At 45.4% G+C, this 21,854-nt stretch overlaps 1 protein-coding gene across 1 annotated transcript in view; it reads left to right on the top strand.

Moving 5' to 3' along the window:
- The first annotated feature begins 3,125 nt into the window (after nt 1-3,125).
- Nucleotides 3,126-21,854, top strand: part of HOOK1 (hook microtubule tethering protein 1) — a 73,359-nt gene continuing 54,630 nt past the window's right edge. Inside the window, exon 1 of the mRNA XM_075320404.1 lies at nt 3,126-3,322. Within this exon, the coding sequence (XP_075176519.1) occupies nt 3,278-3,322 (45 nt within the window). The 5' untranslated portion in view covers nt 3,126-3,277. The remainder of the gene's footprint in view (nt 3,323-21,854) is intronic.

Here is a 21,854-nt window from a genome sequence, read left to right as displayed (position 1 = left end):
AGTCATTACACACAGAGGGATCTATTCCTATATATTATGTAGAGTCATTACACACAGAGGGATCTATTCCTATATATTACATAGTCATTACACACAGAGGGATCTATTCCTATATATTATATAGAGTCATTACACACAGTGGGATCTATTCCTATATATTATATAGAGTCATTACACACAGTGATCTATTTCAAGTGTTTATTTCTGTTAATGTTGATGATTATGGCTTACAGCCAATGAAAACCCAAAAGTCATGATCTCAGAAAATTAGAATAACTACATCAAAACACCTGCAAAGGCTTTGTAAATGTTTAAAATGGTCCCTTTGTCTGGTTCAGTAGACTACACAATCATGAGTAAGACTGCTGACTTGACTGATTTCCAGAAGGCAGTCATTGACACATTCCACAAGGAGGGCAAGGCTAGGTTCACATTTCCGTTTTGCATCAGTCACATGCGTTGCTTAACGCTTGTGACTGATGCGTTGTACAACGGATGACAAGTATTGGAAGAGAAAGCGGATTCCGTTATAAAACAAGAGACAGAGAGAACAATCAGCTGATCGCTCTCATTAGCCGGCCGCCGGCTTTTGAGAGCGAACAGATGATCTCCCGGCGGCCGGCTAACGAGAGCGATCAGCTGAGTTAGGCACAGTTAGGCACAGGCTGTATAACACAGCCGTCCCCCGCGCTGTATGCAGCGTGCTCAGCTCATGCGCACATCCATCATACATTTCTGCCAAATGTCACCATTGGAAGTCTGGGCTGAGTGTCACACGGTGTTTGGCTGTGAACTTACACTTCAGAGTCTGACACTCCTCACTATATCTCCTTTGGTGCTTCTGAGTTACACAGACAGGCTTGGGCGCCGACCAACTGTGTTCTCATTAGTTAGTTAGCTTATAGCAGTAATGTCTGCTAACCTGCTGGTTATCTCTTGGATCACATGTTGTGGGAGACCTATCAGAGTCACTCACTGCCTTTTTAAGATGGAGGAGCCTGTCTTCCCATGCCGACTATAGCTTTAGCTACACCGGTCCATGTGCTGTAGTGGTGCAGTCTTGCTGGTGATTGCAGTGTTTGTTGTGGAGTTCTCTTGTCAACTTGTTTCCTCCCTGCTTTTACTTTCCTCCTTATCACTTCTTGTCTAATACCTCTGTGTAAACGTGCTGTGTGATAGAATTTTGGTTTCCCCTGTTTGTCCATATCTGTGGGTTCTACTGCTCCTGTCCTGGCCCTCCCCTGTGGGTAAGGGAGAGGGGATATTAGATCAGGTCTATACAGGAGCAGGTCAAGGAAGGTGGCCCAGACATCGTCACCATCAGACGTATCTCTGGGATCAGGGACAAGCCTGAGGACCAGTTTAGGAGCCCCAGTCCCCATATATCCCATCACACCCCGTGATACTGAGTGCCCACACACTTAAGGCCACTTTACACACAGCGACATCGCTAGCGATGTCGCTGGTGAAAGCACCCGCCCCCATCGGTTGTGCGTCACAGGAAAATCGCTGCCCGTGGCGCACAACATCGCTAGGAACGGTCACACGTACCTACCTGCCTGGCGACGTCGCTGTGACCGGTGAACTGCCTCCTTTCTAAGGGGGCGGTTTGTGCGGCGTCACAGCGACGTCACTAAGCGGCTGCCCAATAGAAGCGGAGGGGCGGAGATGAGCGGGCGTAACATCCCACCCACCTCCTTCCTTCCTCGTTGCCGGCGGCCGCAGGTACGGTGATGTTCCTCATTCCTGTGGTGTCACGCATAGTGATGTGTGCTGCCGCAGGAACGAAGAACAACCTGCATCCTGCAACAGCAACGATAATTGGGATTAGAACGACGTGTCAATGATCAACGATAAGGTAATTTTGATTGTTAACGGTCGTTCCTGCGTTTCACACGCAACGACGACGCTAACGAGGCCGGATGTGCGTCACAAATTCCGTGACCCCAACGACATCTCGTTAGCGATGTCGTTGCGTGTAAAGTGGCCTTTAGACTAGAAGTCAATAGTGGATACCTCCTTCGAGGTTATGTCAACTTTAGACAAAATTGGTGCCGAAACAGTAGATGTGAGCGGATGAAATTTTTTTTACAAATCTCATTGACATGTAGAGTTGAGTAAATTGATATGTCGGACCCTGGTCATTAGTACATGGCCGCCAGATGTGAAGCCTATGAGCATCCTCACACCAGCCGGCATCCAGAAGGCACCGATGCAACGTCATCGTTATGGCGCCATGAATGCATGACGCTGTGTCGGTCCTACTGCATGAAAGGGTTCACAGGGCTCCGATCTGGTGGCCACTGACTACCAGCATGATCGCCGGTCATGGTCCTGCAAATCTTTTTGATCCCCTCTATTGATTCACTGTTTTTGTAAAATGCCACATTGTTATAGCCGATAATGGCACTAAGATTTTGTGCTGCAGATTATCCCCATTGTCTAATTCTGTGTTTGCATCGGAATAGAAGATATTTCACTAAGGTGTGGACAAATGTAAATTTTCTGTAAGACGTATTTATATGTAGCGCCAAAGTCTGCGTCACACCCTCCATGTGAACAGCGCCTGAGGCGACACCAGAGCCTTATTAGTGCTTCACATAGAAGCGTCTCGCTCAGTGTAGATCCTATTGTTTCCTTCATGAGGTAACTTTTGGTCTTTGACAATATTTTTCTTCATTTTTTCACTTTTTAATAATAATTTTAGTCAGGATGTCACTTTCACGAGGTAACTGCATGACTGGTCACACCAGACCTCTTATAGGTGCGTTATTTTCACACGTTTATTTATATTCACACAGTAGTATTGTTTATTTTTTTGATATTTCAGTCATGAGACGGCGCCGTCCACACTCTGAGGTAAAAATAAAAAAAGAAAGATGTCACTCATTGTTTCACAAGGCGGGAATCCAGGAGGGCACCGCCTACATCAACAACTGGACCAATAGAAAACAAAAGATTCAGGAGACTGCGTGCTGATTGGTGCTCATTTGAGGCAATCACTGGCGACGAGCCTGAGGGGGCGTGGTGTGCACCTGTCATCCGTTGTGGGAGGGACTAATTAGCGAAGACGCTAGAGGGCGTGCGCTAAACTCCTATTCACAGAAGAGACTTACGGTAGTCTAGTCACGTAAGTTCCATTGAAATAATGGGGTGTTACGTCACAGTGAAGAAGGAGCTGTTCTTAACTCCCCCGTAGCTTGCTCCCTCCTCTATTCCCAGGTGAGGTCAACAGGGAGCAGGAGGACGGAGGAAAAGAAGAAGTGACGGGAAGGAGATGGCCGGGAACGAGAACGAGCTGTGCGAGAGCCTCATTATCTGGGTAAGGGTGGCAGCAGTGACGTCACAGGTGTGAGGTGAGGGGGGTAGCAGTGACGTCACAGGTGTGTGCTGGAGGTGAGGGGGCAGCAGTGACGTCACAGCTGTGTGTTTAATGTTCTGCACTGACTGTATACAGTGATTGTATTAATAATGTGAATTCTTGCAGCATTATAGCCCTATATCGCTCCAGCTCGTGTTATCGCGCTCCGCAGACGTGTTTATTTGTGGTCGGATTAATATTTCATCAGAGGCTTCACAGCGGTTATTTCACGCCACTTTCAACATGTTACTATGGGGGAAAAATAAAAAATCAGGTGTAGAACTACTGGTCCCAGCACGGCGCAAGATACATTATTTATCAGTTTATTTTGAGTTTGTTTTTTTTTATTTTTTTTTTTTATTTTTTTTACAAAATCAGATTAAATAAACGTAAAAGAAAAAAAAAAAAGACGTCTGATGCCGCACCTCATCCCTAACACCACGGGTCCAGAATCAGACAGAGAGGTACACACTGTACAGAGGGAGCCGCCATTCATGTACATGTAGTGCTCTGCAGGACACGTTACACACAATACCAAACATATTATTATTATTATTTTTGTTGTAGAGTTTTATGAACACATTACATTACTGATCCTGTATTATACTCCAGAGCTGCACTCACTATTCCGCTGGTGCAGTCACTGTGTACATACATTACATTACTGATCCTGTATTATACTCCAGAGCTGCACTCACTATTCTGCTGGTGCAGTCACTGTGTACATACATACATCACATTACTTATCCTGCACTGATCCTGAGTTACCTCCTGTATTATACTCCAGAGCTGCACTCACTGTTCTGCTCTTGGAGTCACTGTGTACATACATTACTTATCCTGTACAGATCATGAGTTTCATCCTGTATTATACTCCAGAGCTGCACTCACTATTCGGCTGGTGCAGTCACTGTGTACATACAGTGCCTACAAGTAGTATTCAACCCCCTGCAGATTTAGCAGGTTTGATAAGATGCAAATAAGTTAGAGCCTGCAAACTTCAAACAAGAGCAGGATTTATTAACAGATGCATAAATCTTACAAACTAACAAGTTATGTTGCTCAGTTCAATTTTAATAAATTTTCAACATAAAAGTGTGGGTCAATCATTATTCAACCCCTAGGTTTAATATTTTGTGGAATAACCCTTGTTTGCAATTACAGCTAATAATCGTCTTTTATAAGACCTGATCAGGCCGGCACAGGTCTCTGGAGTTATCTTGGCCCACTCCTCCATGCAGATCTTCTCCAAGTTATCTAGGCTCTTTGGGTGTCTCATGTGGACTTTAATCTTGAGCTCCTTCCACAAGTTTTCAATTGGGTTAAGGTCAGGAGACTGACTAGGCCACTGCAACACCTTGATTTTTTTCCCTCTTGAACCAGGCCTTGGTTTTCTTGGCTGTGTGCTTTGGGTCGTTGTCTTGTTGGAAGATGAAATGACGACCCATCTTAAGATCCTTGATGGAGGAGCGGAGGTTCTTGGCCAAAATCTCCAGGTAGGCCGTGCTATCCATCTTTCCATGGATGCGGACCAGATGGCCAGGCCCCTTGGCTGAGAAACAGCCCCACAGCATGATGCTGCCACCACCATGCTTGACTGTAGGGATGGTATTCTTGGGGTCATATGCAGTGCCATCCAGTCTCCAAACGTCACGTGTGTGGTTGGCACCAAAGATCTCAATCTTGGTCTCATCAGACCAGAGAACCTTGAACCAGTCTGTCTCAGAGTCCTCCAAGTGATCATGAGCAAACTGTAGACGAGCCTTGACATGACGCTTTGAAAGTAAAGGTACCTTACGGGCTCGTCTGGAACGGAGACCATTGCGGTGGAGTACGTTACTTATGGTATTGACTGAAACCAATGTCCCCACTGCCATGAGATCTTCCCGGAGCTCCTTCCTTGTTGTCCTTGGGTTAGCCTTGACTCTTCGGACAAGCCTGGCCTCAGCACGGGTGGAAACTTTCAAAGGCTGTCCGGCCGTGGAAGGCTAACAGTAGTTCCATAAGCCTTCCACTTCCGGATGATGCTCCCAACAGTGGAGACAGGTAGGCCCAACTCCTTGGAAAGGGTTTTGTACCCCTTGCCAGCCTTGTGACCCTCCACGATCTTGTCTCTGATGGCCTTGGAATGCTCCTTTGTCTTTCCCATGTTGACCAAGTATGAGTGCTGTTCACAAGTTTGGGGAGGGTCTTAATTAGTCGGAAAAGGCTGAAAAAGATAATTAATCCAAACATGTGAAGCTCATTGTTCTTTGTGCCTGAAATACTTCTTAATACTTTAGGGGAACCAAACAGAATTCTGGTGGATTTAGGGGTTGAATAATAAATGACCCTCTGAATAAACTTTTCACAATTTAAAAAAAAAAAAAAAAAAAAAGAAATAACATTCTTTCTTGCTGCATTTCACACTTCCAGGCTGATCTACAGTCCAAATGTCACAATGCCAAGTTAATTCCGAATGTGTAAACCTGCTAAATCTGCAGGGGGGTGAATACTACTTGTAGGCACTGTACATTACATTACTTATCCTGTACAGATCATGAGTTTCATCCCGTATTATACTCTAGAGCTGCACTCACTATTCTGCTGGTGCAGTCACTGTGTACATACATTACATTAATTATCCTGTACTGATCCTAAGTTACTTCCTGTACTATCCTCCAGAGCTGCACTCACTATTCTGCTGGTGCAGTCACTGTGTACATACATTACATTACTTATCCTGTACTGATCCTGAGTTACATCCTGTATTATACTCCAGAGCTGCACTCACTATTCTGCTGGTGCAGTCACTGTGTACATACATTACATTACTTATCCTGTACTGATCCTGAGTTACCCCCTGTATTATACTCCGGAGCTGCACTCACTATTCTGCTGGTACATGTGAGCAAGGATGGTTGACCTTAGGGAGATCAACATCCACCACCGCGGAGACACCATCACGTGTTTCTCAACGCAGTGATTCTAGAGCAATGCCCCCTGGCCTTCTTGCTTTGAATATTTCCCAGGGGGCATTGCTCTAGAATCACTGCGTTGAGAAACACGTGATGGTGTCTCCGCGGTGGTGGATGTTGATCTCCCTAAGGTCAACCATCCTTGCTCACATAGTCTTTTACTAGGCAATGCTCCCACTAGCCATATTCCTACTCCACACTGATGAGGGGCAAATACCCCGAAACGGCTGTCTGTGGATGGATACCATGTTTGGCATAGGTGGTCTCCTTGACTGGAGACTGCCCTTCCCGTGGTTGTTCCTTCCCGGTGAAAGACCTGGCTATTTTCCTGCCAGCGTTGAGAAACATGTGATGGTGTCTCCGCAGGCCTTCTTGCTTTGAATATTCTGCTGGTGCAGTCACTGTGTACATACATTACATTACTTATCCTGTACTGATCCTGAGTTACATCCTGTATTATACTCCAGAGCTGCACTCACTATTCTGCTGGTGCAGTCACTGTGTACATACATACATTACTTATCCTGTACTGATCCTGAGTTACACCTTGTATTATACTCCAGAGCTGTACTCACTATTCTGCTGGTGCAGTCACTGTGTACATACATTACTTAGCCTGTACTGATCCTGAGTTACACCTTGTATTATACTCCAGAGCTGTACTCACTATTCTGCTGGTGCAGTCACTGTGTACATACATTACATTACTTATCCTGTACTGATCCTGAGTTACACCTTGTATTATACTCCAGAGCTGTACTCACTATTCTGCTGGTGCAGTCGCTGTGTACATACGTTACATTCCTGATCCTATACTCATCCTGTATTATACTCCAGAGCTGCACTCACTATTCTGCTGGTGTAGTCACTGTGTACATACATTACATTACTGATCCTGACTTACATCCTGTATTGTACTTCAGAGCTGCAGTCACTATTCTGCTGGTGCAGTCACTGTGTACATACATTACATTACTGATCCTGCACTGATCCTGAGTTACACCCTGTATTATACTCCAGAGCTGCACTCACTATTCTGCTGGTGCAGTCACTGTGTACATACATTACATTACTTATCCTGTACTGATCCTGAGTTACATCTTGTATTATACTTCAGAGCTGCACTCACTATTCTGCTGGTGCAGTCACTGTGTATATACATTACATTACTTATCCTGTACTGATCCTGAGTTACATCCTGTATTATACTCCAGAGCTGCACTCACTATTCTGCTGGTGCAGTCACTGTGTACATACATTACATTACTGATCCTGTAATGATCCTGAGTTACATCCTGTATTATACTCCAGAGCTGCACTCACTATTCTGCTGGTGCTGTCCCTGGGTACATACATTACATTAGTTATTTTCTAGTGTGTCACGTCCTAGTTGCCGCAGTGTTTTTCTCCCCGTTTTCTCACTGAGGCCGGTGCAGACTGACCCTTTATATCCATTGACTCTTAACAATTTATCTGTAAAAACGGATGAAACTTGGATGGAAAACAGAAGTATAAATGCTGCCCGCCTGGTGTCATCCGAGTCTCATTGATCCCCGTAGACTTTGATGATTGGTCCTCAGCCACAATTCGTCAGAGAAGAGGACATGTTTTGCGCCTCACGGACCAGAAACATGGATCGCTTTTTTAAACTGTTGTGCGTGTCAATGATTGACACTCTGTGTGTGAGTTTGGTGTCCGAGAGGAGAGAGTGCGAGGACGTGTGAACAATTGCGCAGATTCCTCTTACGCCGTTCACACACAGTAGTTGGCGGTCGGAATACACTTCATCCGGCACTCACCTTCGCGGACACTCATACACGGGAGCGCTCATTTGTTTAAGTGCTCCAGTGTTTTCTATGTGATTTATCTTTGGGAGAGCAATGTGATCGCAGTCCGAAATCAGCATGTCCCGATGTGGAGATTTTTCCATAGCAGCACCAAAAATCCACGTGTAAACTTTAATTTACATTTGTATGTGGTACTGTGGCAATTTACAGTTAGTGCTCGTGCTATTCTATGACAGTGCTTGGTGTCCGCCGGACGGGGACCGGAGTATCACCTATTACCGGCTGGCATGTGCGGCTCTTTCTATGATTAGTTAGCCCAATTTAACAATATCATTGCCGCCTGATGGACTCGTGACATTCTGCCAGGCCAGCTACTCAAAAGAACAGCCGTGTATACCATCGGATAAAAGGCGGTACTCCCATTCCTGTGCTCTGGCCACAGACCACTGTTGTCACTGCCACAAGGGTGATGTTGCACTATATAGCGCACCCCTTACCCAAAATAGGGGTTCATGTTTTAGAGGGTGGAGGATTCTGAACAGAGAAAATCAATCCCAACAGGCAAAAAATATTTTCACATATCATTTGATGTTAATTCAAAGGCTCATCTGGTTTAATGCGTAAAAATCTTTGTACTTGAGCAATTAAATGTTATAGAAGGGATCTCTGCTTGCTGTCAGTGAATGGCAACATTGTTTATATCCACAGCCTCCAGATTTACCCCGGTGGTGATAAGGTGCAGGGCTCTTTACAGTGTTAATACTCTCTTGTAGTAGCTGTACCTGTAACATACAGTTGTGCTCAAAAGTTTACATACCCCTGCAGATTTTTTGCTTTTTTTGGCCTTTTTTTCCAAGAATATGAATGATAACACAGAATCTTTATTTTCACTCATGGTTAGTGGTCGGGTGAAGCCTATTATTGTCACTTCTGTGTTTTCCCTTTTTAAATCATAATGACAACCAAAAACATCCAAATGACCCTGTTCAGAAGTTCACACACCCCAGTTCTTAATCCCGTGTATTGCCACCTCTAACATTAATGACAGCTTGAAGTCTTTTGTGGTAGTTGTGGATGAGGCTCTTTATTTTCTCAGATGGTAAAGCTGCCCATTCTTCTTGGTCAGATGGTAAAGCTGCCCATTCTTCTTGGCGCTTCCAGTTCCTGTAAATTCCTGGGCTTTCTTGCATGAACTGCTCTTTGCTTGAGTTCTCCCCAGAGTGACTCAATGATACTGAGGTCAGGAGACTGAGATGGACACTCCAGAACCTTCACTTTCTTCTGCAGTAGACAATGACATGTTGACTTGTGTTTTGGATTGTTGCCATGTTGGAACGTCCAAGTACGTCCCATGCGCAGCTTCTGGGCTGATGAGTACAAATTTGCCTCCTGTATTTGCTGATAACATGCTTCATTCATCTTTGTTTCAACTTTGACCAGGTTTCCTGTGCCTTTTAGCTCACACATCCCCACATCATCAGCGATCCTCCTCCATACTTTACTGTAGGAATGGTGTTCCTTTCATCATAGGCCTTGTTGACACATCTCCAAATGTAACGTTTATGGTTATGGCCAAAAAGTTTGATTTTGGTCTCCTCACTCCAAATTACCTTGTTCCCGAAGTTTGGAGGCTTGTCTCTGTGCTGTTTGGCGTATTGTAGGCGTGATACTCTGTGGCATTTGTGCAGTAATGGCTTTCTTCTGGCGACTCGATCATGCAGCCCATTTTTCTTCAAGTTCCTCCTTATTGTGCATCTTGAAACAGCCGCACCGCTAGTTTGCAGTGAGTTCTGTATTTCTGCTGATATTGTGTTTTATTCTTTGCATCCTAAACAATTTTCCTGGCAGTTGTGGCCAAAATGTTTGTTGGTCTACCTGATCGTGGTTTGGTTTTTACAGAGCCCCTGATTTTCCGTTTGTTAATCACAGTTTGAGCACTGCTGACTGGCATTATCAATTCCTTGGATATCTTTTTGGATCCCTTTCCTGTTTTATACAGATCAACTATCTTTTCCCGTAGATCTATTGACAATTCTTTTGCTTTCTTCACCACTCACAATCCAGAAATGTCAGTGGCTGGATGAAAGATGCAAGAGTCTGTCTGGACCCCAGAAGCTCACTCAGCTTTTATGCACACACTGATTACAAGCAAACAGGTCACAGGTGAGGATGTTACCTTTATTAGCCATTCACAACCATTTGTGTCAACTTCTGTGCATGTTATCAGGCGAAAATCACCAGGGTGTGAGAACTTTTGTTCAGGGTCATTTGGATGGTTTTGGTTGTCATTATGATTTATAAAGAGAAAACTCAGAAGTGACAATAAATGGCTTCACCCAACCACTAACCATGAGAGGAAAAAATGATTGTGTGTTATCATTTATATTCTCTGAAAAAAGGCCAAGAAAGCAAAAAATCTGCCGGGGTGTGTAAACTTTTCAGTACAACTGTAAGTAGGATGGGTTTTCCATTCACTCACAGCAAGACGTAATAAGTAAATGATTCCACAAGTTAGTAAATGTAAGGGGCAGTGTTAGTGAGCACCGCTCTATGGGAGGGATTCATCTTGAGGTCAATTTTTGAAAACACTTTTCCGTCTGGTGGATTGACAGCAGATGGAAAATATATTTCCTCCACCAAAGTGCGCCACATTGCCAAGTCCTTACTTGCTGACTGTTTCCTTTTTAATCGCACAGAAAGTCATTATGGGCAGCACGGTGGCTCAGTGGTTAGCACTGCAGTCTTGCAGCGCTGGGGTCCTGGGTTCGAATCCCACCAAGGACAACATCTGCAAGGAGTTTGTATGTTCTCCCTGTGTTTGCGTGGGTTTTCTCCGGTTTCCTCCCACACTCCAAAGACATACTGATAGGGAATCTAGATTGTGAGCCCCAATGGGGACAGTGTTCCTGATGTATGTAAAGCGCTGCGGAATATGTTAGCTCTATATAAAAATAAAGACTTATTTATTTATGTGAAGCTAGGTAGATAAATGCTATTAAGTAAATGCTGCCGAACGGCGGATACAAGCACGAAGGGATGAAATTCCTTCAAATAGGATCTATCTCCTGTACCTTGATATGAAGGGCTTTATAGGGAAAGGGGGCTGCTGCAGACCGCAGAGGAGCCAGTGATGGGCATGTAAGAACATTTCAATGTTTAAATCCACATAAAACGTTGAGTAACTTTCCAAATACTTGCCACCTAATCTGAGAGCCGCATGATATAGGGGCACAGATCCTGGTTACAGGGATGTGTCACTTACTGGGCTGTGTGCTGTAGTTTTGATATAATCAACCTTTTATCCACAGGTGCTTATCACTAGAGGACCAGTAAACCTGCTGCTGGGTAGCTGGGTAGTCTAGCCACACCCCCAACACTCATTGGCCGCTTTCTGCCTATGCACAGTGTACACAGAAAGTTGCCAATCAGTGGTGTGAATGACATTATACAGAGCTCGGTATTCTGAGAACTGTTAGATCTGCAGCAGTTAAAACAGTGATTTTTATCAAAACTGCCTCAAGCAGCTCAGTAAGAGACACATCGCTGGAATCAGGGTCTCTGCCCCTCTTAGATGGGGGAGCAGAAACCTGGTGACCAATTCCCTTTTAACTTTTGTGCGCGTTTTAATGTACATGCACACATCCCAGAGGCTATGATTGACCACCGTCCTCCAGGACTAACGGCCAGGATAAGAGAAGACAACTGTCCTGATCTATCACCTGCTTTTCCCCAGTGTAGACCAAGAGAGGATGCAGCTGTCATATGGCCTGAACTGTGGTCCCCGAAAGTGACGGTTTTATAGTGTCACAGATCTGTAGCGAATATGTCTGTGATTATAGAGTGTCAGATACACGTGTAATAGGACGTGACATTGTGGGAAAGGTCTAATGTAAAAGCCCCGATCAGGATGAGAAGAACCGCTGCATCCAATCAAGTGAAGTCTGAAATATACAAGAGTTTTGTGATAATATGTATACAGTATATACTCCTGATAAATCTTATAAAGTAACCATTAACTTACATGTACCCAAGAATAACAAAAAAAGGTGCGTAAAAGTAACTCACGATCAGTGCAGAACTAATGTAATATGCACAGTGACCAGCAGAATAGTGAGTGCAGCTCCGAAGTATAATACAGGATGTAACTCAGGATCAGTAATGTAATATATGTACACAGTGACTGCACCAGCAGAATAGTGAGTGCAGCTCTGGAGTATAATACAGGATGTAACTCAGGATCAGTACAGGATCAGTAATGTAATGTATGTACACAGTGACTGCACCAGCAGAATAGTGAGTGCAGCTCTGGAGTATAATACAGGATGTAACTCAGGATCAGTACAGGATTAGTAATGTAATGTATGTACACAGTGACTGCAGCAGCAGAATAGTGAGTGCAGCTCTGGAGTATAATACAGGATGTATCTCAGGATCAGTAATGTAATATATGTACACAGTGACTGCACCAGCAGAATAGTGAGTGCAGCTCTGGAGTATAATACAGGATGTAACTCAGGATCAGTACAGGATAAGTAATGTATGTACACAGTGACTGCACCAGCAGAATAGTGAGCGCAGCTCTGGAGTATAATACAGGATGTAACTCAGGATCAGTACAGGATCAGTAATGTAATGTATGTACAGTGACTGCACCAGCAGAATAGTGAGTGTAGCTCTGGAGTATAATACAGGATGTAACTCAGGATCAGTACAGGATCAGTAATGTAATGTATGTACACAGTGACTGCACCAGCAGAATAGTGAGTGCAGCTCTGGAGTATAATACAGGATGTAACTCAGGATCAGTACAGGATCAGTAATGTTATATATATACACAGTGACTGCACCAGCAGAATAGTGAGTGCAGCTCTGGAGTAGATTTCAGGATGTAATAAGTTATGCACCTTCTGGTGTAGATTGCTTCTGTACATGTATGATAGTGTCGGTCACACGTGTCCTATGTGCCGGGCTCAGATATGGCTCCAGTGCTGCCGGTAACAGCAGTGAGCAGCAGATTTCCTTGTGTTCTGTAAATAACTTCTTCTATATATAGGAGACATGGGTCATTCTCTTAATTAAATCAGATTTGCGGAGCTGCCTAATCCCGGGTATTTGCTCTTCCAGGGACTTTGTTGGCTATAAATGATTAGTGGACGGCGCTGGTCTTTCGGGGGGTTATTACATTCTCATGCAGGTGCAGGGAGCCATCCTGTGTACTGATGTGGCGCTTATACTGTGTACTCATCTTTATATTAATGGAGGGTCGATAAGAGAAGTGAGCCCTTGCATTATACCTTCTTTCACTGCGTTATATAACAATCATTACAGCAATCTTCACTGTACTTCTGACTTTCTGTTAATAGGCCTGCATGATCAGGATGAGCGGTGCTGTGGGGTCAGGTACTAAAGGCCCCGTCACACTAAGCAACATCGCTAGCAACATCGCTGCTAACGAACAACTTTTGTGACGTAGCAGCGATGTTGCTAGCGATGTTGCTGTGTGTGACATCCAGCAACAACCTGGCCCCTGCTGTGAGGTCGTTGGTTGTTGCTGAATGTCCTGGGCCATTTTTTAGTTGTTGCTGTCCCGCTGTGAAGCACAGATCGCTGTGTGTGACAGCGAGACAGCAACAACTAAATGTGCAGGCAGCAGGAGCCGGCTTCTGCGGACACTGGTAACCACGGTAAACTCGGGTAACCAAGAAGCCCTGTCCTTGGTTACCCGATATTTACCTTTGTTACCAGCCTCCGCCGCTCTCAGCTGTCAGTGCCGGCTCCTGCTCTGTGCACATGTAGCTGCAGCACACATCGGGTTAATTAACCCGATGTGTGCTGTAACTAGGAGAGCAAGGAGCCAGCGCTAAGCATTGTGCGCTGCTCCCTGCTCTGTGCACATTTAGCTGCAGCACACATCGGGTAATTAACCCGATGTGTGCTGTAACTAGGAGAGCAGGGAGCCAGCGCTAAGCGGTGTGCGCTGCTCCCTGCTCTCTGCACGTGTAGCTGCGTGCGCTGGTAACCAAGGTAAATATCGGGTTGGTTACCCGATATTTACCTTAGTTACCAAGCGCAGCATCTTCCACGCGGCGCTGGGGGCTGGTCACTGGTTGCTGGTGAGCTCACCAGCAACTTGTGTAGCGACGCTCCAGCGATCCCTGCCAGGTCAGGATGCTGGTGGGATCGCTGGAGCGTCGCAGTGTGACATCTCACCAGCAACCTCCTAGCAACTTACCAGCGATCCCTATCGTTGTTGGGATCGCTGGTAAGTTGCTTAGTGTGACTGGACCTTTACTGCAGCATCTGCGGCTGCAACTCTATTGCCTGGATAATAATTGGGTAATTCACATTCATTAGTGTTGGAAAACGGGATGAGTTAACGAGAAAATAATCAGCAGTCATATGAACGTGGCAGATGTGTACATGTGCCTCTTCCATACACTGCAGCAGACGCTGATGGTGGCCAGGTGTTTGGAGCATCATCTATACGACCCCGCTCCCTGTATCTCGGGTGTATCATTCCATACATTCAGCTTCCCTACACCAAGACTCCTGCTGTGGATACCAGTAGAACCAGTCCTGAAGACTCTTGGGTGTGTTTACAGCCTGAGAAAGCTGCCACATAAAGAGGCCATTAGTAACTACAAAGTATCCCGATTACGCAGTGTGAACTGTTCTCATGGATTGAATATTTTCTCTCTATAATTGGATTATTTACACCTGGGATCGGAAACACGACCTGACCCTGGAATGTGTGACCTGGTGACATCATGGTGACATTCAGGACACCGCAAGACCAAGCACAGTTCCTAGTATTATGCAGAATTAACCTACATAAAAAGTGCAGTCACTGACTGTGTACATATTGTACATTACATTACTGATCCTGTACTGATCCTGAGTTACATCCTGTATTATATTCCAGAGCTGCACTCACTATTCTGCTGGTGCAGTCACTGTGTACATACATTACATATCCTGTATTATACTCCAGAGCTGCACTCACTATTCTGCTGGTGCAGTCACTGTGTACATACATTTCATTACTGAGCCTGTACTGATCCTGAGTTACCTCCTGTATTATACTCCAGAGCTGCACTCACTATTCTGCTGGTGCAGTCACTGTGTACATACATTACATTACTTATCCTGTACTGATCCTGAGTTACATCCTGTATTATACTCCAGAGCTGCACTCACTATTCTGCTGGTGCAGTCACTGTGTACATACAATACATCACTGATCCTGCACTGATCCTGAGTTACATTCTGTATTATACTCCAGAGCTGCACTCACTATTCTGCTGTGGGAATCACTGTGTACATACAATACATCACTGATCCTGCACTGATCCTGAGTTACATTCTGTGTTATACTCCAGAGCTGGACTCACTATTCTGCTGGTGCAGTCACTGTGTACATACATTACATTACTTATCCTGCAATGATCCTGAGTTACCTCCTGTATTATATATACTCCAGAGCTGCACTCACTATTCTGCTTATCCCGATATAAGTCTATGTTATGTTAGAGGGCTGAATTCATAATACAGCCAGCTTCAGAGCTAAAGTTCCCCCAAATTCCAATTTACATTTTGGGAAGAGTCTTCTTACAGTAGACAATGTACAGTTATATGATGTAGGATAGAGCGCCTCCGGCCTTTCCCCGGGCATTATACCAGTTTAGTTATTACATTGTGAGGACCTTTTACAGTGACAGCTAGAATTGCAATCAGTATATTATTAAGGGGCCACTTGTTTTTGGAGGTGGTCCCAGGGATAGTATCCCACTGTAGAAAACAAAGAGGATAAATATCTGATCATTGTGGTCCCACCACAGATTCAAACCATTAGTAATGAGAAAAGGGGTCCCTTGTTCCCTGTTTTTGAGCGGTGGTTGAGCCTGTTTTTGGTTTCTACAGTCAAAATCTATGGGGCTAACAAAGATATGTGAGCACCCTGCACATGTGTGACCACGACTCTGTTCATGTTAATAAGTTGTGATAGAAGGACCACTCCACATAATCGAATATTGTATAATTTTTTTCTATAGGGGAACGTAGGAACATATACTAAAGAAAGCATGTGGCGATACATTGTAACCTTTATGCAAAAAGATGCTTTTTTCTGCATGGAAAATAGCAGCAGAAATGTCAAAGTCTGAATATACACTGACAAGCAAAAGGGTAACAATGTTCTGAACTTTTGACTTTCAGGCTCCATATCTCTATCTCACTATCGTCTACAGCTTTGCACATGAGGTGACCTTTATCTTATAGACAATCATCTTGGCTATCTCACATATAAATGTGACTTGCAGATATTTAGCATATGATTAGTTATGCAGATTATTGTCCCGTCACTGCATTGTTACTGTGTTGCTCTTTTTTCCGTATACTACAAATTACAACCTGTTCTCACATTCCCTAATAGCTCAGTGTGTTATTAGGTTGATTCCTAAGCGAAAGTCACTGGTTTGAATCAAGGAGCCATGAAGAAGATTTTCCAAGAAAAGAGACACCGACACAGAGACACATCATCAGCTCATCGATAGCGGTTTTCCAACCAAGAAAATTGTCAAACTGCATCATGTGAGGCCATGACAGATGGAAGAATAAAGGCCCCGTCACACACAGAGATAAATCTTTGGCAGATCTGTGGTTGCAGTGAAATCATGGACATATTGTTCCATTTGTACACAGCCACAAACCTGGCACTGATTGTCCACAATTTCACTGCAACCACAGATCTGCCGCAGATTTATCTCTGTGTGTGACAGTGCCTTAAGACATGAAATCCGTCCATCCATTCAAAAACCAAGAGGTGACGTCCAGGCATAATATCGGAGTCAGCAAGTCGCTCATCACAAGGCCTATCAGTTCTGCTGACACCCGGCAGTGGAGGCGGCTCGTCTGCTCCATAATAGTGAGATCACAGACGTCCATGCGAGCACCAAGCGGCGCGCATTACACAAGTCTGGAATGGTGGCCCGAAAAATGGTGAAGAAGCACTGACTTCAATATCATCATAAGAAGCGTCGGCTCGAGTTTGTAAAGAAGCACGAAAAGTAGAAGATTGGAAATGGGTGATCTGGAGCGATGAGATGAAAGTCAATAGACGGCTTTGATGGGGGGGCGGCTTTGAAATGGGTCTGGAAGACACAAGGAAAAAAGGGGCGAACGGATCGAGAAACTGAAGGAACTGTCCAATTCGGTGGAGGAAGCCTGATGATATGGAGGAGTTTACAACCAAAGGCGTTGGATACTTGACCAGGATGGATGGTGGTCTCAATCCTGATCTATATGTGAGGGTCCTACAAGACGAGTTACTTCATACACTCGAGTACTATGGATATGAAAAGGACGACATAGTGTTCCAGCAGGACAACAACCCGAAGCATACAGCAAGATTGAGGAAGAAATGGATCAATGACAATGAAGTGGAGGAGCTGGATTGTCCCCACAGTCCCCAGACCTCAACCCAATCCAACACTTGTGATGAAGAAAAAGCTGTATACATCTCCAAGAGACAAACAGTATACCCCAACACTGGGAACCTGGAGAAGAAATCTGACCAGTATATACCAACACTGGAACATGGAGAAGAGACCTGACCACTATACACAAACACTGGGAACGTGGAGAAGAGACCTGACCAGTATACACCAACACTAGGAATGTGGAGAAGAGACCTGACCAGTATACACCAACACTGGGAACGTGGAGAAGAGACCTGACCAGTATACACCAACACTGGGAACATGGAGAAGAGACCTGACCAGTAAACACCAACACTGGGAACGTGGAGAAGAGACCTGACCAGTATACACCAACACTGGGAACGTGGAGAAGAGACCTGACCAGTATATACCATCACTGGGAACATGTAGAAGAGACCTGACCAGTATACACCAACACTGGGAACGTGGAGAAGAGACCTGACCAGTATATACCATCACTGGGAACATGTAGAAGAGACCTGACCAGTATACACCAACACTGGGAACGTGGAGAAGAGACCTGACCAGTATACACCAACACTGGGAATGTGGAGAAGAGACCTGACCAGTATACACCAACACTGGGAACATGGAGAAGAGACCTGACCAGTATACACCAACACTGGGAACGTGGAGAAGAGACCTGACCAGTATACACCAACACTGGGAATGTGGAGAAGAGACCTGACCAGTATACACCAACACTGGGAACGTGGAGAAGAGACCCAACCAGTATACACCAACACTGGGAACGTGGAGAAGAGACCCGACCAGTATACACCAACACTGGGAACGTGGAGAAGAGACCTGACCAGTATACACCAACACTGGGAATGTGGAGAAGATACCTGACCAGTATACACCAACACTGGGAACATGGAGAAGAGACCTGACCAGTATACACCAACACTGGGAACATGGAGAAGAGACCTGAACAGTATACACCAACACTGGGAACGTGGAGAAGAGACCTGACCAGTATACACCAACACTGGGAATGTGGAGAAGATACCTGACCAGTATACACCAACACTGGGAACATGGAGAAGAGACCTGACCAGTATACACCAACACTGGGAACATGGAGAAGAGACCTGAACAGTATACACCAACACTGGGAACATGGAGAAGTGACCTGACCAGTATACACCAATACTGGGAACGTGGAGAAGAGACCTGACCAGTATACACCAACACTGGGAACGTGGAGAAGAGACCTGAACAGTATACACCAACACTGGGAACATGGAGAAGAGACCTGACCAGTATATACCATCACTGGGAACGTGGAGAAGAGACCTGACCAGTATACACCAACACTGGGAACGTGGAGAAGAGACCTGACCAGTATACACCAACACTGGGAACGTGGAGAAGAGACCTGACCAGTATACACCAACACTGGGAACATGGAGAGGAGACCTGACCAGTATACACCAACACTGGGAACATGGAGAAGAGACCTGACCAGTATACACCAACACTGGGAACATGGAGAAGAGACCTGACCAGTATACACCAACACTGGGAACGTGGAGAAGAGACCTGGGATCCCAGAAGAATTTAGGCAGAGGTGAAAGCCAAAGGAGGATTTACACAATATTAACAAAATAATAAAAATTACAATTTAGATTTTTAGAAGCAAAACAGTAACAATGCAGAGACCTGACAATAATGTGCATAACTAATAATATGCTAAATAGCTGCAAGTTACATTTTTATATGAGATAGCCAAGATGATTGTCTATAAAATGAAGCTCAAAGCTGCAGTGGATGGTGAGATCTGGAGCCTGAAAGGCAAAAGTGCAAATCATTGTTACCCTTTTGCTCGTCAGTGTAATTTATTCTTAGAGGAAATTGAAGCACATGACTGTAGATAAACTGTGGCCACTAGGAGAAGTGTGAATGCGGCTTTGTACGTGACCCCGGGTATAAGTCATGATGTAACATTGCGCAAGATATGAATAGTAAAGTACTTGCAGAGTTTCTCAGCTTTTCACGTAGGTTTAGACTCTTCTAGTTGTAACATGTGGGGCTGTGATGCCGGGGGCTTTTGTCGGTGCAGGACGGCGTCACAAACAGTCAGTGCAGCTTTGCTATGGCTGATACAGAGGCATCCTACACCATGTGTCAGTGATAAATGGATACGGGCAGACGTGACTGCAGGCCGGTGGACCCTATGGATGGTGGCAGTGGTTGTCCCACGTGTTGACTGTCAGCGGAGCAGTTGCTGAGGCACCAGTAATGGGAATGTGCTCTGCTCCATATACAGCTGCGTCCTCAGACCTCCCGGGTCACATATCCATGAGTGGAAGATAAGGAGTATTTGCCCTTTGAACCTTATTATGGAAGATGTGACGGCTGCATAATGTGTGTAGAGCTCACTGATTAGCGGCTGAGCTCGCTGAATGCCGGGCAGTGTGAGCACGGATGAGCATCCCACTATTACACATAATAGAGATATAAATGTGCAATAATTATATGTAATAATGAAGTAATGTGTATAAAATGTAATAAATGAACAGTAAATAGTGGCACTTTCTCATCCTTGAGTCCGACCTCTGACCCTAAAAATCGAGGGGCACTACTGATGTCATAGCGCCGCGGTCCGGTGCCGATCTTTGTCTTTATCATGGTTCCTGGCCCCCCGCTCTGCAGGGAACTGAAGCTGGCCCCATTGACTACCATTACAGGGGCCCGTCCGCCGTTCCCTGCATTGCTGGTTGTTCACCGGCTGCTGTGCAGAGAATACCATTCATTCTTACTGTGTGGGCCTAGAAGTCACGTCCTCTGATCATACCGTTATGGGATATCCTAGAAATATGACATAGGAAAGACCCTTTATGTAGATAAATGGGTATTAATGGCTCACCTGGTGAGGTGGGTTACTGAGCAGTATGCCTGGATGAACAGCAGGCGTTGGTGCAGCCAGATGCAGCAGAGTTTGGTAAGCTTGGGGCTTGTGGAACAGCATAAATCAGTGGAGTAAAAGAAGCTGGGTGGGATGTGGAACAGCATTGCACGATATGCAGGCAAGTACCTTGATACAGCAGAGCCGAGTCTACACAGCACCTTGGACCAGTAGAGCTGAGTTGTCAGGAATGCACCTTGGCATGGCAGAGCTGAGTGTGTACATAACCTTTTGGAACAGTAGAGCCACAATGGCAGACTGCCACCTTAGGACAGTAGATCTGTGTATGTAGACCGGTTTCCTTTTATATAGCAGAGCCGAGTGTGGACAGCACCTTGGACCAGAAAAGCTGGGTATTGGGACAGATGCCTTGATGCAGAGGAGCTGGGTGTGCGGACAGGTACCTTGATGTAGAGGAGCTGTTGTGCAGACAGGTAACTTGATGTAGAGGAGCTTAGTGTGCGGATAGGTACTTTGATGTAGAGGAGCTTAGTGTGCGGATAGGTACTTTGATGCAGAGGAGCCGAGTGTGCGGACAGGTACCTTGATGCAGAGCAGCCGAGTATGCCGACAGGTACCTTGATGTAGAGGAGCCGAGTGTGCGGACAGGTACCTTGATGCTGAGTAGCTGAGTGTGCGGACAGTTACCTTGATGCTGAGTAGCTGAGTGTGCGGACAGGTACCTTGATGTAGAGGAGCTGAGTGTGCGGACAGGTACCTTGATGCAGAGCAGCCGAGTATGCCGACAGGTACCTTGATGTAGAGGAGCCGAGTGTGCGGACAGGTACCTTGATGCTGAGTAGCTGAGTGTGCGGACAGTTACCTTGATGCTGAGTAGCTGAGTGTGCGGATAGGTACTTTGATGCAGAGGAGCTGAGTGTGCGGACAGGTACCTTGATGTAAAGAGCCGAGTGTGCGGACAGGTACCTTTATGCAGAGGAGCCGAGTGTGCGGACAGGTACCTTGATGTAAAGAGCCGAGTGTGCGGACAGGTAAGTTTATGCTGAGGAGCTAAGTGTGTGGACAGGTATCTTGATGCAGGGGAGGCGAGTATGCCGACAGGTACCTTGATGAAGAGGAGCTGAGTGTGCGGACAAGTATCTTGATGTAAAGGAGCTGAGTGTGCGGACAGGTACCTTGATGTAGAGGAGCTGAGTGTGCGGACAGGTACCTTGATGTAGAGGAGCTGAGTGTGCAGACAGGTACCTTGATGTAGAGGAGCTGAGTGTGCGGACAGGTACCTTGATGTAAAGGAGCTGAGTGTGCGGACAGGTACCTTGATGTAGAGGAGCTGAGTGTGCAGACAGGTACCTTGATGTAGAGGAGCCGAGTGTGCAGACA

The sequence above is a fragment of the Anomaloglossus baeobatrachus genome, chromosome 8 (assembly GCF_048569485.1).
Source record: "Anomaloglossus baeobatrachus isolate aAnoBae1 chromosome 8, aAnoBae1.hap1, whole genome shotgun sequence".
In the NCBI taxonomy this organism is placed as follows: Eukaryota; Metazoa; Chordata; class Amphibia; order Anura; family Aromobatidae; genus Anomaloglossus; species Anomaloglossus baeobatrachus.
Note: the sequence above shows the minus strand (reverse complement) of the source record. Positions and strands in the feature narration are given on the sequence as shown.